This window comes from Capricornis sumatraensis, chromosome 9 (assembly GCF_032405125.1).
Source record: "Capricornis sumatraensis isolate serow.1 chromosome 9, serow.2, whole genome shotgun sequence".
In the NCBI taxonomy this organism is placed as follows: Eukaryota; Metazoa; Chordata; class Mammalia; order Artiodactyla; family Bovidae; genus Capricornis; species Capricornis sumatraensis.
In genome coordinates, this window is record NC_091077.1 from 20,858,586 (window position 1) to 20,876,464 (window position 17,879).

The 17,879-nt window shown below is 45.1% G+C and overlaps 1 protein-coding gene across 2 annotated transcripts; it reads right to left on the bottom strand.

Moving 5' to 3' along the window:
* Positions 1-5,094: 5,094 nt before the first annotated feature.
* LOC138085196 (zinc finger protein 555-like) lies at positions 5,095-7,908 on the bottom strand. Of its 2 annotated transcripts, XM_068979407.1 has the most exons (4): positions 7,860-7,908; positions 7,294-7,464; positions 7,233-7,248; positions 5,095-6,658 (listed from the first exon to the last, which is right to left on the bottom strand). In XM_068979407.1, the coding sequence occupies exons 1-4, from the start codon at positions 7,891-7,893 to the stop codon at positions 5,095-5,097; spliced, it is 1,785 nt and encodes a 594-aa protein (XP_068835508.1). In that variant the 5' UTR covers positions 7,894-7,908. The 2 variants fall into 2 exon arrangements, with proteins under 2 accessions (XP_068835508.1, XP_068835507.1); XM_068979406.1 differs by lacking the exon at positions 7,233-7,248 and having other exon boundaries at positions 7,281-7,464.
* Between the last annotated feature and the right edge of the window lie 9,971 nt (positions 7,909-17,879).

Genomic DNA, 17,879 nt, shown 5'->3' on the forward strand with positions numbered 1-17,879 from the left:
CTGGATATGGCACTGGATTCCACAGGTTAAAGGCTCAGTCCCTCAAGACCGCCTCCAACCCCCAGACACACACACACACTTCAGATGCCAGTCTCAGGATCAGACTGTCACCAATGCTTCTTCAGATCTACCGGCTGTAGATCAGTTTCCCACGACCCCTCTCCTAGGGTTCCATTATTTTTTAAAACTTAATTATTTTTGGCTTAATTGGGTCTTAGTTGCTCTGTGGCATGTGGGATTTAATCCCCAGACCAGGGATCAAACCTACATCCCCTGCATTGGAAGGAGGTTTCTTAACCACTAGATCACCAGAGAAGTCCCAGGTTCCATTATTTTGCTAGAGCAAATTACTCTGTGTAAAATAAACTCCTTTTGAGACACTTACAGACTCCCCCGCCCGCACCCCACAATAACACACTCGAATGAAAGTATGAAAGTGCATGCTTAGGAAGTTTGAATTTTTCATTTGACCAAGTGTTCACAATTGCCCACTTGTAACCCAAACCTTCCCCTGACTTTTTGGTCACCAGCTTCCCCTGCCCACCCTCAAGAAGCACTGAGATGCAGAATAAAGCTCCCCTTCTCCCCAAATGGGCTGAGAATGCACTGACCCCAGAGATCCCCCAGGCTTGCTCTCACCCTCCTCACCCAGAACAGAAAAGCCCTTTTCTGTTTCGTCTGAGACCCTGGGATGTATGTTGAGATCGGAGTCCTGTCCCTACTCCAAATCTCTGGAATATTAAAACAAGCCCACAGCCCCAAATGGAGTCACTTATGCTGAGTCCCAAGACACCGAGCTGGTTGAATTTAGAGTTTCAGCCTCTCCCAGAAATGGAATTTGAAAGCAGTCAATCAGGAATTACCGGGTCGGCACAGGGAGACGATCTGCCTGGCAGACCCGCGCCCTCCCTAGGGTAAAGGAACCTACCACAGACAAAACCCACTTTTGCTGCTTCCTTCGACCCGCTCACTTCTGCCTACAGGAGACTTTCAAACCGCAGCGCCCTTCTGTGGTGGATGGGAAGCTGCCAGATTCATGTCTGGCTGAATAAAACCAGTAAGAGCTTGGAAACTTACTTCGTTGACTTTTGTTTTTTAATGGGAATAAAGCACCTTCCTACCTGGTAGGGATATGACTGCATCTGTCAGGTCAGGACGGGTCCCCTCACCCCAGCCCCTGACCACTGCCCGGGTCACCCGGTTCTCCCCGGGATCCCCAAAGGGCGCCTTCTCAGGCCGACTCCCACTCAAGAGAGGACAGGACAACGGGGTCGAGGGGGAGACTTGGGTCGCTATCTAGAGGAGCGGGCGCCGGAGACCCGGGCCTGCCTCAGCTCCCAGCGGGTCGTAATAAGCCCCAGCCAGTCTCCAGCTCCGGCCAGAGAACTCACCATATCTGCCAGTTCTTGGATCTCCAGAGCATCCTTCCCGGAGCCCGCGAGGCCACAGAAACATGACAGCTGGGGCCGCAACCCACAGGTATGTGGGAGCGCCAGGGTCTGAAGAGAGCAACGCCTGCGCGGGATGGGAGGGTGGCTGCCACCGGTCCTGATTGGACGGAGTTCCGGGCCTCCGCCGTCTAATTGGACGGTGTCCCGCGCACTCCTCCGCCAGATGCTTCTTGTGTACCTAACACCCGCCCCCGCAGCCCTTGATTGAATGGTCCTCTGGGAGGTGGCGATCTTATTGGATGGTACTCCCGACACTCACCCCCGGACTCCGAAAGAATAATACTCAGGCAAGATCCGGGGCCTGATTGGATAGTTGTTCAGACCTGTTACTCTGATACCTTCCCAGCAGTTCTGGTTATTCTCCTGGGCTCGCCCCCGCCTCCCCTGACCTTCCAGGCTTCAGTGTTTTGTCTGAACCTTCGTCAGGTACTTATGCCGGGCGGAAGTGTGGTTTTCGGCTTCAGCCCATCCCTGCCCGGCCTCCTTCTAGATACCTGGGCTCGCTAGCCCGGTACGTGGGTTCCTAGCAGAACTTGTTCCGGGCAGGTGGACCTGGACCGAGAAGTCCTGACTTAACTTGCCCTGCGGAGAGACCCCTGTCCAGGATCGGGACTGGAGGAGATGGGATAGGAGAGCCTGGTGTCCTCAGGGGCCAATGGTCCAGAGGTGAAGTCATTGTGGGTCTGTGCCATTTCTGTATAAGCCAGGATCCCACCATGTTTGATGTGTGGCCTTTGGCACCAGGAGGCCCCGCTCTCCTGACCCGGCTCCTAATCTGGGCTTGACCAAATTCTTTTTGAGTCTTATTTCATAACCCACGGTATCAGGCTCCCTCCCCACAGGGAATGGGAACTCTGGATCGCAGCTCCTCACCTCCTACCCCTGTCTGAGCAACAGTGAGGTTCTGAACAAGCCCCTGGTCAGCTTCTCCAGACAAGGTACCCAGGAGACCCCCGTCCAATCCTGCTGGTCTCAGAATCCGCTTAGCCCCTCACTAGCCCAACTTTCATCCTGCTTCCCCTCTTCACACAGATGGGAAAAGCCCTTTGCTCTGTGGTTGGAGACGGTGGCCCATCTTAGGCCCAAGCCTCAGTCCTCTGGCGGCACTCTGTGAATAAGATTCCTCTTTAATAAGTCTATAGATTTTTAAAAAAATCAGATATACTTTTTATAAGACAATTTCATTTTTTAAAATTTTTTAGTTTCGGCTGTGTTGGGTCTTCCTTGCTGCAGCAGGCTTTTCTCCAGTTGCAGTGCAGTGGCTTCTCATTGCAGCGGCTTCACTTGCTGCTCAGTAGTTGTTGCCCATGGGCTTAGTTGTTCCCTGGCACGTGGGATCTTCCCGGACCAGGGATCAAACCCATGTCTCCTGGGTTGGCCGGTGGATTCTTAACCACTGAGCCAGCAAGGAAGCCCTAGATACATTTCTTAAATGATGACTCCTGCAGCTTTCTGGAGGGCCTGGTTTCAGGGCCATGTGGCCTGGGGTGATACCCCAGGGGATACCAACCTAGGTTGCTATGCATCAGATTTTTGTGGTTCTATGACATAGCCATAGAGGCTGAGCCACTTGCAGAATCTGAAGACAAAGGTGGGCAAAGGAGCATTACTTACAAATACCTTTTGGCAGGGGGGGACCATGTGGCATGAAGGATCTTAGTTCCCGAAGCAGGAATGAACCTGTGCCCCTGCAGTGGAAGCACAGAGTCTTAATCACTGCACTGTCAGGGAAGTCCACAAATAGAATTAAATCATATGACCTGATTTGGGTGTATGTGGTTCATAGGGTATCAGGTTGTTTGCCAATTAAAATATCTGGCATTGAAGTTGGAACTTCAGCCCTGGCCTATAAGGACTTCAGTCAATAATAATGTATCAATAATAACAACCAACCAGGTCCTACTATAGCACAGGGAACTATATTCAGTGACTGTGATAAACCATAATGGAAAAGAAAATGAAAAGAATACACACACATATACACACATATATAAATGAATCACTGTTATACAGCAGAAATTAACACAACATTGTAAATCAACCACAAGTTTTTAAAAAGCACCTTTAAAAGGACTGTGATATTTCAAACTCCCCTTTCATAGCTTTTATAACAACCAAACTGAAAGAAAAGTTTAGTTAAAAAAAAGTCCTTGTATCCCCCAGGACTTGATAGCAGCAACAATCTCTGAAATTCCTCCATGAGTGAGTGTTGCCTCAGGCTTACTATCTTAAGGAACAGTTCTAGAAGCAGCTCTTTGACCTTTCCCCAACAATATGCCTCAAAATATAAATTAGGAAACCAAAATGGTTATTTTAGTGTTAAGTAAATAGATCTATAGATTCTCTGGTGGCTCACTGTAAAGAATCCACCTGCCAATGAAGGAGACATAGGTTCCATGCCTGGGTCAAGAAGATCCCCTGGAGAAGGAAATGGCAACCTATTCTAGTATTCTTGCCTGGAGAATCCCATGGACAGAGGAGTCTGGTGGGCTACAGTCCATGGGGTCGCAAAAAAGTCAGACATAACTGAGTGACTAAACAACAACAAACTGCAAAACCTTAGTAATGGCTTCACTTCTGCCTTCCAAATCTCACATCAATAGGCTTCTGGTATATTTGGACAGAGAATCATAAAGGGAAGGGATCTGGGGAACTGTAGTTCCTAACACTACTCATGCTGATGTAACACAATCCAGAAGTTGATATCTCATGGTCACATCACAAGTGTCTCTTAAATAAAAAACCTAGTTTTAATTCACAATCACAAGTGAAGACAAAGCAAAGCGTAAAAGGTCAAAGTAACAATTCACATGAGACTATACACTTTGAAGAGCTCTGCATAATTACAAATTTCTACCAACTATTTTCAGAGAAGGCAATGGCACCCCACTCCAGTACTCTTGCCTGGAAAATCCCATGGACGGAGGAGCCTGGAAGGCTGCAGTCCATGGGGTCGCTGAGGGTCGGACACGACTGAGTGACTTCACTTTCACTTTTCACTTTCATGCATTGGAGAAGGAAATGGCAACCCACTCCAGTATTCTTGCCTGGAGAACCCCAGGGACGGGGGAGCCTGGTGGGCTGCTGTCTATGGGGTTGCACAGAGTTGGACATGACTGAAGTGACTTAGCAGCAGCAACCAACTATTTTTAAGAAAAATGGAATAAGGCTCCACTGGCCTAATTAAATAAAGGCTGTCTCAATACCATGGTGGAAAATATGTAATGGTTGATTATCCAGTATCTGCCACACTAAGCCAGTAGGAAAATTCCAACAAATACCACAATGTCATTGTTCCAATGACCCCTTAAAGGACAATTTAAACAACTAAGATATTAAGCTATATATTTAACTGCCTGGCTAGCTCAGTCAGAAAAGCATTGGGCTCTGAATCCCAGGGTCATGGGTTCAAGCCCCACATTGGGTAGTTGCTCTAAACTATATAGTGTATATATTAAAAATACACTGCAAATCACCATGAGTCCAACTGGAAGGATAAATGTTTTATTTCCTAAAACATTAAAAAAAAATCCACTACCTACAAAATTCATGTACTAGAGTTAAGAGAGTACTTTAACAATTAATTTTCATCAAAAAGAACTAGAAGTACACTCAATATGGATCCACTTCCATGACGAGGGACTCATAAAGGCAATACCAGATTTGCAACTTTTATAAGATTTCTCTCCTCATGTGAATTTTCTGAAGCACTGTGCATGAATTCATTTGCATGAGGATTTTCCCCATTACATATGTAGTGTTTCTCCACAGTATGTATCCTTGCATGTCTTCTTAAGGATGAGGAACAACTGAAGGCCTTCCCACACTGCTTACATTCGTATGGTTTCTCTCCAGTGTGCATTCTCATATGTATTGGTAGGGATGAGGGCCACTTGAAAACTTTACCACATTCCTTGCATTCATAAGGTTTCTCTGCAGTATGCGTTCTCACATGCTGTTGCAAAAGTTCAGGCCAACTGAAAGCTTTCTGGCATTGCTCACATTCATAAAGCTTCTCAGCGGTGTGCCTTCTCATGTGTTTCTGTAAGGAGAGGTGACAGTAGAAGGCTTTCCCGCATAGCTTGCATTCATAAGACTTATCTCCAGGATGCATTCTCACATGCTCTCGAAAGCAAGCAGATAAATTGAAGGCTTTTCCACACTGTTTACATTCAAAGGGTTTCTCTTTAGTGTGAGTTCGCAAGTGTTTTCGTAAGGATATGGGCCAGTTGAAAGTTTTCCCACACTGACTGCACTTGTAAGGTTTCTCTCCAGTGTGCACCCTCATGTGTCCTTGAAAGGAGGATGGGTGGCTGAATGCTTTTCCACACTGGTCACATTCATAGAGTTTTTCTCCGCCATGCGTCCTTTCATGTCTTCGAAATGACTGAGGATAGATGAAGGTTTTTCCACATTGCTTACATTCATAAGGCTTCTCTCCAGTGTGAATCCTTTCATGCCTTCGAAAGGACTGGAGATAAATGAAGGTTTTCCCACACTGTTTACATTCATAGGGCTTCTCTCCCGTGTGTGTTATCATGTGCCTTCGAAAAGCTGAGGAATAACTGAAGGCTTCCCCACATTCCTTACATTTATGTGGTGTCTCCCCGGTATGTGATATCATGTGTCTTCGAAAAGTTGAGGAGTAGCTGAAAGCTTCCCCACATTCCATACACTTATAGGGCTTCTCTCCAGTGTGTGTTATCATGTGTCTTCGAAAAGTTGAGGAGTAGCTGAAAGCTTTCCCACACTCCTTACATTGATATGGTTTCTCTCCAGTATGAGTTCTCACATGACTAGTAAGACTTGAAAAATCAATGAAGGTTTTCCCACATTGCTGACATTCATAGGTTTTCTCAGCAGTATGAATCCTGATATGCCGGTTGAGGGAAGAAGTACGCGGAAAAGTTTTTCCACATAATTTACACACAAAGGGCCTTTCTCCATTATGGATTCTCACATGCGTCCTTAGGTGTGAATCACAACTGTAGGCCTGCCCACATTCCTGACATTGATACGGTTTATGTCCAGTACAAGCAGTGCTGTGATTCTTGACTGAACGATGCATGAAGGCTTTTTTGTATGGACTGTATTCATACCATTTTACTCCAGTGAGTGTTTTCTGGTACAGGTTAAGATTTGGAATCTGACTGAAGCCTTCCTGACATTGATCATTACTTTCATGGAGTCTTTCCACCACACGATTTCTGTTAAACATGAGAAGCATGTTATAAACGGTTTGACTAATAATGATTTATTAGTAAGTACAAGGATTACAGAGCTTCCCAGGTGGTGCAGTGATAAAGAATTTCCATGCCAATGCAGGACACGCAAGAGACATGGGTTCAATCCCTGGGTTGGGAAGACCCTCTAGAGGAGGTAATGGCTACCCACTTCAGTATTCTTTCCTGGAGAAATTCATGGACAGAGGAACCTGGTGGGCTACAGTCCATGGGGTTGCAAAGAGTCAGACATGACTGAGCACACACACACACATACACACAAGGATTACACTTCCACGGATTTCACTGAATGGGTAAATTTTCTCACTGATTTGACTTCTTTTAAAGTGGAATAAACTCAATGCCACAAAAGGGGGCTCAACTGCAACCATTACAAACAAGTGTTTCTTAAACATGATCTCTCCAGCTGATTGTTTTCAACTGTTTCTAACACAACATCAATGTCAAATTAAAAAAAAAATCTTCATGAAAATCTCTATGAACAAACAAATCTGACCTAGGCTTACTTGTGCTTTGTTTGCTTTTTAAACTTCATAACATGCTAAGATTCCTTCCTGAAGTACTGCTTTCTCTGAGTGCAACTCACCTTGGGTGTCTACTCTGGTATGTATACTGATCTTCAATGCTGAGTTCTTCCCAAATTTTTCCTAAGACAAAGGGCCAGGAATCATTTCCAGTGAACTTTGATATTTTATGTTCTTTGGATATTTTATTCCCATAAATATCCTGCTGAGAAACTGACCCATTGGCCTTACATTGAGTCTCATCATCTGAAATCAAAAAGGGAACAAATCTTACAAGAAAGAAAGTACCTGTTAGCCGAGAAAGAAACTGAGGCATTTATCTGTGTCAAGACTTCATCAAAAACAAGTACAAGGGGTCAAAAGGGTGAGCACTTCAATAAACACAGTAAAATTCTCTCAAGGTTCTAAAATGCCCCATGAAACCTGTATCTACTAGTGATACTAAGGGAGCTTTCTTTATAGAAAGAAAAACTCAGTTTAATACATCGATTCACATTTTTTGTGGGTAGATTCTAAGATAGTTGTGACCACATCTGTCTTATTAGTTAACATACTTCCTTTCTACATTCTACATCTCAGAACAGTGATGTGCGATATGCTTGTCTCTAAATAACTAAGTGAAAGAATGACATCATTCTTACCCACTGAGGCTAGGTTTCTGAAGGTCTCCAGCATCACGTCTCTGTAGAGCTCCTTCTGAGCAGAATCCAGCAAAGCCCACTCCTCCAGGGTGAACTTAACAGCCACATCCTCGAAGACCACCGAGTCCTGAAACAACCAAAATGTGTGCAGGAGCTTGGATGTGATTCATGACACTCAGCAATTGGGCTGAAGTCACAGGAAGCTCAAACAAGATTTTGTGGTCACCAAACATTCACTCTGTGACTCAGTCAACACACCTCCTAACTTTATGTCCACATTCCCGCCCTCATAGATTAATGATTCAGTTGGTAAAGAATCTGCCTGCAAAGCAGGACACTACCTGCAATGCAGGAAACCTGGGTTTGATCCCTGGGTCAGGAAGATCCCCTGGAGAAAGAAATGGCAACCCACTCCAGTACTCTTGCCTGGGGAATTTCATGGACAGAGGCACCTGGAAGGCTACAGTCCATGGGGTTGCAAAAGTCAGACATGACTAGCAACTAAACCACTACCACTAACGTCTATATTTCTACTGCGACCACTTGAAGTCTTAACTCTTCTTTAACCAAAGGATTCAGATCATGCTGGAGACATGAAAGAACTATACAAATGAAACAATATTTCCATTTTTTAAAACTTTTATTTATTTTCTTAATATAAAAAAACATTTTATATTGCAGTATAGCCAATTATTTCTCCCGGCAATCTTGATTCCAGCTTGTGCTTCTTCCAGCCCAGGGTTTCTCATGATGTACTCTGCATAGAAGTCAAATAAGCAGGGTAACAATATACAGCCTTGGCGTACTCCTTTTTCTATTTGGAACCAGTCTGTTGTTCCATGTCCAGTTCTAACTGTTGCTTCCTGACCTGCATATAGGTTTCTCGAGGCAGGTCAGGTGGTCTGGTATTCCCATATCTTTCAGAATTTTCCAGTTTATTGTGATCCACACAAAGGCTTTGGCACAGTCAATAAAGCACAAATAGATGTTTTTCTGGAACTCAGATATGCAGATGACACCACCCTTATGGCAGAAAGTGAAGAGGAACTAAAAAGCCTCTTGATGAAAGTGAAAGCGGAGAGTGAAAAAGTTGGCTTAAAGCTCAACGTTCAGAAAACGAACATTACAGCATCTGGTCCCATCACTTCATGGGAAACAGATGGGGAAACAGTGGAAACAGTGTCAGACTTTATTTTTTTCGGCTCCAAAATCACTGCAGATGGTGACTGCAGCCATGAAATTAAAAAGACGCTTACTCCTTGGAAGAAAAGTTATGACCAACCTAGATAGCATATTCAGAAGCAGAGACATTACTTTGCCGACTAAGGTCCATCTAGTCAAGGCTATGGCTTTTCCTGCGGTCATGTATGGATGTGAGAGTTGGACTGTGAAGAAGGCTGAGTGCCGAAGAATTGATGCTTTTGAACTGTGGTGTTGGAGAAGACTCCTGAGAGTCCCTTGGACTGCAAGGAGATCCAACCAGTCCATTCTGAAGGAGATCAGTCCTGGGATTTCTTTGGAAGCAATGATGCTAAAGCTGAAGCTCCAATACTTTGGACACCTCATGCGAAGAATTGACTCATTGGAAAAGACTCTCACGCTGGGAGGGATTGGGGGCAGGAGGAGAAGGGGACGACAGAGGATGAGATGGCTGGATGGCATCACGGACTCGATGGACGTGAGTCTGAGTGAACTCCGGGAGTTGGTGATGGACAGGGAGGCCTGGCGTGCTGCGATTCATGGGGTCACAAAGAGTTGGACATGACTGAGTGACTGAACTGAACTGAACTGATAGCCAATTAAGGGCTTCCCAGGTGCTGCGAATGGTAAAGAACCCACCTATTAATGCAGGAGACGTAAGAGACATGGGTTCAATCTCTGGGTTAGGAAGATCCCCTGGAGGAGGGCATGGCAACCCACTCCAGTATTCTTGCCTAGAGAATCTCCTGGACAGAGGAGCCTGGCAGACTACAATCTGTAGGGTTGCAAAGAGTCAGACATGACTGAAGCAATTTAGCATGCATGCACAGCTAATTAACAATGCTGTGATTATTTCAGGTAAACAGTGAAGGGACCCATCCATACATATACATGTGTCCATTACAATATTTGCGTTTTAAGAATCGTCAACCCCCTTGTGATACAAGAGACTTTATAGCTTCTTCCTATAGCACACCATTCATAAGCACATGAAGCTCAAGGTCAGCCTGAATGAGGTTCAAAGGAATAAAAGCACAATGAAGGTGGGACTTCCCTAGTCCAGTGCTTAGGACTCTGCACTTGCAATTCATAGAGCACAGGTTCAATTTTTAGGCAGGGATCTAAGATCCCACACTGCCACATGGTGCGGGCAAAAGTAAATAAATAAATATATAAATTTAAAAAACATACAATGAAGGACTGGACATTTTTCCTTCTCTTCCCCCAACCAAATATGAGAGGCCAATGGGCCTGTGGGAACCTAATGTGCTGCAAGGGCTGGCTAGCCATAGTGTCTTAAAGAACTCCAGGCCATAAGGACAGTCCAGCTGGCTGAATACAGTATTTCTTTTGAATAAGTGTTAATTTTAACTTTTCTGTGTCATAGTTATCACCAGCCCAGTTTCTACTCTTTTTCTCTATTTTCATGATGATAGGAAGTAAGAACTCCATACATTCTCTACACTCCTGAGCCAGTGCTGCTTCTCAGCAGTTCTGAGCTCACACACACACACACACACACACCCCCACATTGCATGATGCTCTTCTACAGGAGTCATAAAACAGTACCCTTGATGACCTTAAGGAAAAGGTTAAGAGTCTACTTTGCAAAGGACTTTAACATCAGAAACATTTGACAGAGAATTTACCCTTGACTATAAAATACATAAAGGATTCCAGTGCCTTCCTACACAGGAAACACTGCCTTGCCTCAAGTCCCAGGAGACAGTGATTCCACACAAACCAACCTAGAGGCTGCACTCTCAGTTTCTCTTCTGTCCACATCCCTCCCCCTGGTGGGCACATGAGCAAGTCGGGCCAATTCCTAAGCACAAGAACCACTAAGCTGAATGCCTCCCTTAAGCCATGTTTTGTTTTTAAAGTTCATCAACCCAGTGACATTCCATGAGCAGAGGAAAGAGAACACTCTTCTGCAACAATTCTGATGCCAGAATTTAGTACCTATTCAACAGAGCATAACAGGAATATCTCTATTATATAGGACCTTCTTGAGTCAGGTGAGTTGCTTGTGATAGAGTTGCCTGTAGTGTTTCGTCTACTGAATGTGCAGGAAAAGAGTGGACACTGCAAACCTTAACTTGATCCCTGGCAATGACTGCTGGCGAGGAGGCAAGACTGGCCTTGGGTAGCATCTGGGAACTTAATTTTTGAAGGTTTCACACCACCATAATTATTACTCCCTGTCTGTAAACTGATATTTAATGCTGAACACCCGCATTTGTTTGGGCATCTGGGCTTTGGGTCCATGCTGGGCACAGTATGCTTATACAATCAGCTGTCAATAAAAACCCCAGGGCACTGAGTCCCTAATGAGCCTCCAGGAAATAGTATTTCATGTGCTGTCACAACCTGGGCTGTGCGGTGTGTTATGTGTGACTCCACTGGGAAAGGACTCTTAGAAGTGTGCACCTGGTTTTCTTCAGATTTTTCCTCATGGGCCTTTTCCCTTTGCTGAGTCTGCTTTGCCCTTTTGTTGTGATAAATTCTAGTCTTGAGTACAACTCTGTGCTGAGTCACGTGAGTCCTACCTGCAGAACCACAGGTGGTCCTGTGGTCACCAGACACATCAGAAGTGGAATTTGCTGAAACAATCCAGACTCACTAAAATATGGGAAAAGAATTGTCTGGGAAGTGGAGGAAGAAGGAAAAGCGGATGACAATGGGGTCATCTGGGGTATGAAAGGGCGACTGAACTGCCTGCTGTGAGGTTTAAAGTTGATCAAGGTGGAAATGAGCGATCCAACTCCAGGAGGGCCAGCTCACTGAATATGCCAGTGGCCATGCTGGCCAAGTGAGAGGACAATCAAAGTCCAGCCCAGGTGACACCTCTGATTTTTGCTCTCTTCTGGGCAGGAGGTGAAACGCCTCTCAAGTTCCCCAAAGTGAGCTTTGGGTGGGGAAAAAGAGTTAGAAGACCGTACTGCATTAGGAGGAAAAAAGTTAAACCAATACCTAGAGCTGAAGCAAAAGTTTAGACAAAGCGAAGGGCAAGGGGCTGTCCCGTCTTTCTTCAGCCTGGCATGCAGGGCTGGCCATCTGCTGGCATGTGGGAACTTGGGTCAGGGCAGCATTCTCACCACCCTGACAGCAGTGGCTCCTCTGCCCTTTTATGCTAATAATATAGTTTATGCTGAAGAACAGCTTTCCTTCTGGGAGTCTGGAATCTCAGTTCAGACTAATCACAGGGTGTCTACATGACCAGCTCAACACAACCCTGGTAACTGAGCCTCTCATTAGTGTTCCGGGTGGATGGCACGTGGCGGGTGGAGGGAGGAAGCCTGCCCTGTGTGATTCTGTTGGGGGGGAGTGGGGAACCTTGAGATCCGGCACTCAGTCTCCTCAGGAACTGTCCTGAGTACCTTTCTCCTGCTGACTCTGCTTTATTCCCGTGGTCAGAAATCAGAGCCATGAGCATGGCTACACACTGAAGCCAGGGAGCCACCAAGTAAATCTGTGAAGCCAGGGTGGTCTTGGGGACTACCATGGGCTGAAAGTCTGTGTCCTCCGCCACCAAATTCAGGTTGAAACCTAATCCCCAAGGTGATGGTGTTTGGAGATGGAGCCTTCTGGAGCTGATCAGGGATGGGATTAGTGCCCTTATAAAAAGAACCCTAGAGTGCCTGCAATAAAGGAGACATAGGAGACTTGGGTTCCCCCCTCTCTGGGTCCAGAAGATTCCCTGGAGAAGGAAATGGCAACCTACTCCAGTTTTCTTGCCTAGAAATGGACAGAGGAGCCTGCCTGGGGTCACAAAGAGTTGGACATGACTGACCACACAAGCACACACACACACATATATATCGTGATATAATTCAACATATTATTTGGTTGAATTTGGAGAGTGAGGGGCCTGTCATTCGGGTTCATTTCCAGTCTGGTATGAAAGCTGGTTCTACATTGAGGGCTGAGTTTCATTTCACAGAGGATTTTTTTTCTCCAATATTTCTGTCAACTATATATGTCATATACATTTTCCTACACTGATGTTATCTTATACAACAGAAAACACTAAATCAGCTCACAGGAATTACCTCTAATCATCTTAGAGTTGCTGAAAGCCATTTTATGATATTCAACAGTCATACATGAAAAAACACTCTTACCAGTAGGAAACAGATGGTAATATGCATGATTAGATAAAGGAAAACAGATGAGAAAAACATTCAAAAAAAAAAAAAAGGGAACATATAAATTGTATGAAGTTAACTGTTTTCTCCAAGACAATTAGATCCAAATGAAGTGTGGCCAGCTGACCTCTTAGTCAACATTATACTAGCAACCCAGTCCAGAAAATGCACAAACGTGCGGTACTAGAAAAGAGGTTGTTTCAATGCCTAACTCAAACAACTGTATGTGTATAAGACCAACAGAAAAAAAACAATAATCATAGAATAAGATCCTGAACAAGATCTCAGGATAAAAACTCAATACAAATTTCATTACCTTTCTAATTAAAAGCAACAGCAAATTGGAAAGGTCACTTTATTTTTTGACCACACCATGCTCCATGTGGGATCTCATTTCCCTGATCAGGAATCAAACCCAATCCCCTGCATTGGAAGCGCAGAATCTTAACCAATGAACCACTGGGGAAGATCCAGGAAAGGTCACTTTGAAAAGATAACACACACCACGGTAAAAACCAAATTCAAGTAGTACAAAGTAAGTTTAATGAAGGCTATTAAAAAAATCTATTAACTAGACTACCCTGGTGGTCCAGTGGCTAGGACTTTGAGCTCCCAATGTAGGGAGCCTGGGTTCAATTCCTGGTCAGGGAACTAGATCCCGCACGCCACAACTAAAATATCCCAAATGCTGCAATTGAGATGCAGTGGAGCCAAATAAATAATGCATTAAAAAAAAGAAAAAAGAAATAGAAAAATTTAAAAACACTAAGGATAGTAACAAAGAAAAATGAAATAAATGACAAGATGGCACACATTCTTAACCAAAATATAAATCCTCCCAAGACAGACCTAGGATCTTTATAAAATCCCATGAAATCCCCAAACAGATTTTTTTTTTTAGGATTTATCAAATACTAACTTTCCAACCTAATGAGAACAAATACCCTAAACCATCAAAATATTCTGAAGAACTAGGAGAGAACCTGACTGGCACACTGCAAGGATTTTAAAGCAGCAGCACTCCCGACAGGATGAACTGGCACAGGAATGGGCCATTAGATCAACCTTGAGGAATAGAGTCCAAAGCAGACCTATGTCTAAAAGGAGACCTGATTTACTACAGAGCAGCCACTGAGAGCCAAGCAGAAATGACAGACACTTTAGCACAAAGGACAGGACAAACTGGGTGTCTAAGTAAGATCCGTGTATACCCACAGGTTTCAAGGATAATAAACAATTTATTGCAGATTTAAGCAAAGTGTATTGCAGATAATAAACAACAGTAGCATCAACTGTCACAAATTAAATGTCTGATATTTTGGGTGAATCTTCACCATCTTTACCTATCATGCTATGTTGTATTTCCTTCACTTCTCTGCAGCTGTACAGGAAGGGAAATCTCTATTTCTCTGACATGTTTTTCCCCAGAACTTTCGAGGCTATGCCCCAGAATTCCATTTGTTAACTCAAAGGAACAGACCTCAGAAACTTACTACAGACAGGTGATTTTTTTTTTTTTAACAAGCGGAATGCAGATATTTCCTTTTTTTTCTTTCTTCTGAAACTCACCCCTTTGAAGTATTTATTAGACGTTATTTTACACTTGCTGAAAATCTGAGGTTCCAGTAGGCGAACACATCTTTTCAAGGTAACAAACCCAGGCAGGGGCAGGGCTGTACTGGTCCCCAGACAAAGATGACCCAAGGGTCAAGAGCAGCCACGCCACCACGTGGGGTACCCCTCCCCCATCGCTCACTGAAGTGCTCTCTGAACAAAGGACACCAGCAGTGTCCCCACTGTGTCGCTTGAGCATTTTGCTTGGGCGGGGGTGATGGTTTGAGGGGTGCTGCCCCACCTGATAGTGCGCTTTCCTTGACCTTGGCGTTAGTTTTTCTCACTTCCCTTGTGAGAACCCACGGGTCAGGAATTATTTGCCTTTTCCCCTCAGGCGTCCGGTCAGCTGACAACCAGTGTCCCTCCAAGAAATGAGGACTGGAGTTGGGGTCACTCAGGACCAAGGACCTACCAGGTGACCCCTCCCAGTCCAAGGTCCCCAAGGAGGTCTCCCCAAGCTCCCCGCCCGCCCCTGCAGACTGTCCGCTGGGAGGAACCGACCAGGGGCTGGTGTTCTCGGGGCCCCGTGCAGAAGGCACCTGTGAGCATCGGGTCACCCGGGTAGTTCTGAGACCGCTGGCACACACGCGCGGACCAGACAGGACGCCAGGACCCCACCCCGAGACCGCTTACAGCCGGTTCAAATCAGCCCTTCCCGATGTTGAGCCCGGCCCCGCTCACTCACCATCTCTTCCCGGCTCCGGGCTCTCCCGGGAGTCCTCCCGGTGGCCCGGGCAGGTGAGAGCCACAGGGACCTGACACCTGGGGCCGCGGGGCAGGTGCGCAGCAGCGCCAAGGCCCCCAGAGAACTACTCGCACTCGGGCAGGAAAGCGTGCCCGCCCTCGGCCCTGATTGGACGGTGCTCCTGACACTCTCTTCATCCGGGATTGTGATTGGGAGATGCTTCACACCTCGCCTGTCTGATTGGGCAATCTTCGAATATTTTTACTGCCGGGGCTCCTGACTGGAAGGTTTCTAGAGACCCGCCTCCTTGTGCCCCTGATTGGACAATTCTCCGGCCCCGCCCGAACGCCTCCGATTTTTCCCGCCTTCTGACTTATTGAGTGACTTGGTGTTTTTGCCTGGAGAATCCCAGGGACTGGGGAGCCTGGTGGGCTGCCGTCTATGGGGTCGCACAGAGTCGGACACGACTGAAGTGACTTAGCAGCAGCAGGCTTCGGGATACTGTCCACTAGCTCCGGGCTCTGAGCAGAACTCGCTCCTGTGCGGGCGGGTCCTCCCAGGTCCTCCTCCTGGACCCGAAGTCCTGACTCGGTTTTCACAAGGAGCGTCCCTGTCCAGAACCGGGACTAGAGAGGACTGGACAGGGTGGGTGAGGAGGGTGTCTGGTGACCTCTGGGGCCGGGAAGTCGGGCAGGGATCAAGGTCACCGTGGAAACATGCCTTTAACTTAAGAACAAAGACGTTCAGTGAAAAATAACATCACACTCTGCAAGTGGGGTCTTGCTTGACTTTGACGTGTGACTTTTGACACTCGGAGGCCCCGCCCTTCGTCCTCGTCCTCACTACTGGGCCTTGAGGTCAGCAACCCAGGCACTGTGTCCCGTGGAAGGTCAGACTTACAGGCCCCATCTCCGTGCAGGACTGATCTCAGCATATCCGCAGATGTGAGACATCACAGTCCTCAGCTGTACATCTTGCACTGCAGGGAAATTTATGTCTGATGGAGTTTTTAGAGTATCCCCAGAGAATTTTGAAAATGAAAAGGGTCTGGTATTATATAATAGTGTGAGTGTACTTAATACCACCTTTAAAAAAAAAATCATTAGAAACACTTTTCATATCTAGCCTCTCGGCAACACTTAAGTATCATAGCCATCGAAAAAGCACGTTATCCTTTGAATCTTCTCAGGAACAGTGGATGATAACATAATTCTTAAGGTAAATCACAATTAAATGAAGATTATTTATTTATTGGTGGGACTTTTCCTGTCATTCGCTTCCTTTATACAGTAGTGTAAATAGCATCAAACAGAATGAAAAGTTTATTAAATGCAGCCATAAATAATTATAATAAATATCCACCAAGTAACTTTACAGTGCATGTATTTAAGAGCAAAGGGTTGGCTCTGTTTGGACCTTTATGTGCTATCTGTGAGACACAATTCTGTTAGCAGCTGACACTTAAAAATGGTTAAGATGGTAAATTTCATGTTATGTGTGTTTTGCCTCCTGTGTGCTCAGTTGCTCAGTCCTGTCAAACTCTTTGTGACCCTATGGACTATAGCCCACCAGGCTCCTCTGTCCATGGGATTTTTCCTGCAAGAATACTGAAGTGGGTTGTCATTTCTTCCTCCAGGGGCTCTTCCTGACCCAGGGATCAAACGCTTGTCTCTTGTGTTGCAGGCTTATTCTTTATTGCTGAGCCACTGGGGAAACCCATGTGGTTTTTGCCACAATATTTTTTTAAAAGGTTTTTTAAGGCTATGATATCCCTGAGGCAATTGAATTCCTACCTTAACTGATATAAAACAATAAGCAAAAATGCTTATAGAAATTTGTGATGGACCTGAAAACTCTTAATACACTTACTAGATGGGTGCTAAACATCTAATGCATTTAATATGCCTGCTTCTTTCAGAAAGCATTCTCTCATTTGATGTTAGGTGTATGTCCAAACTCTGATATTGCTTGTCATTTAATTTACAGACAGAATTTTTAAAATTCCTTTTTAGGGAATTCCCTGGTGGCCCAGTGGTTAGGACTGCACTCTCACTGCCACCGGCCCATATTCATTCCCTGGTTGAGGAACTAAAAATCCTGTAAGTCTCACAGCATGCCCCCAAAATAAATACAATTAAAATTCCTTTTTATAGGATTTTCAAAAAGGTTTTAGATTCTTTCATAAAAATGAGTGTTAAGAAAATTAACATATAAAAAAGCTTCAAGACAAAAATACTGAATTTACAAACTATTACAAATATATACTTTAAAAAAATATGGATTAATGATGCATGCTGAGTTTCAGTAAATAGGCATGAATTTAGAAGCCTACCTCCCAATGGGCTCAAGTGGTAAAGAATCCTTCTGCCAGTG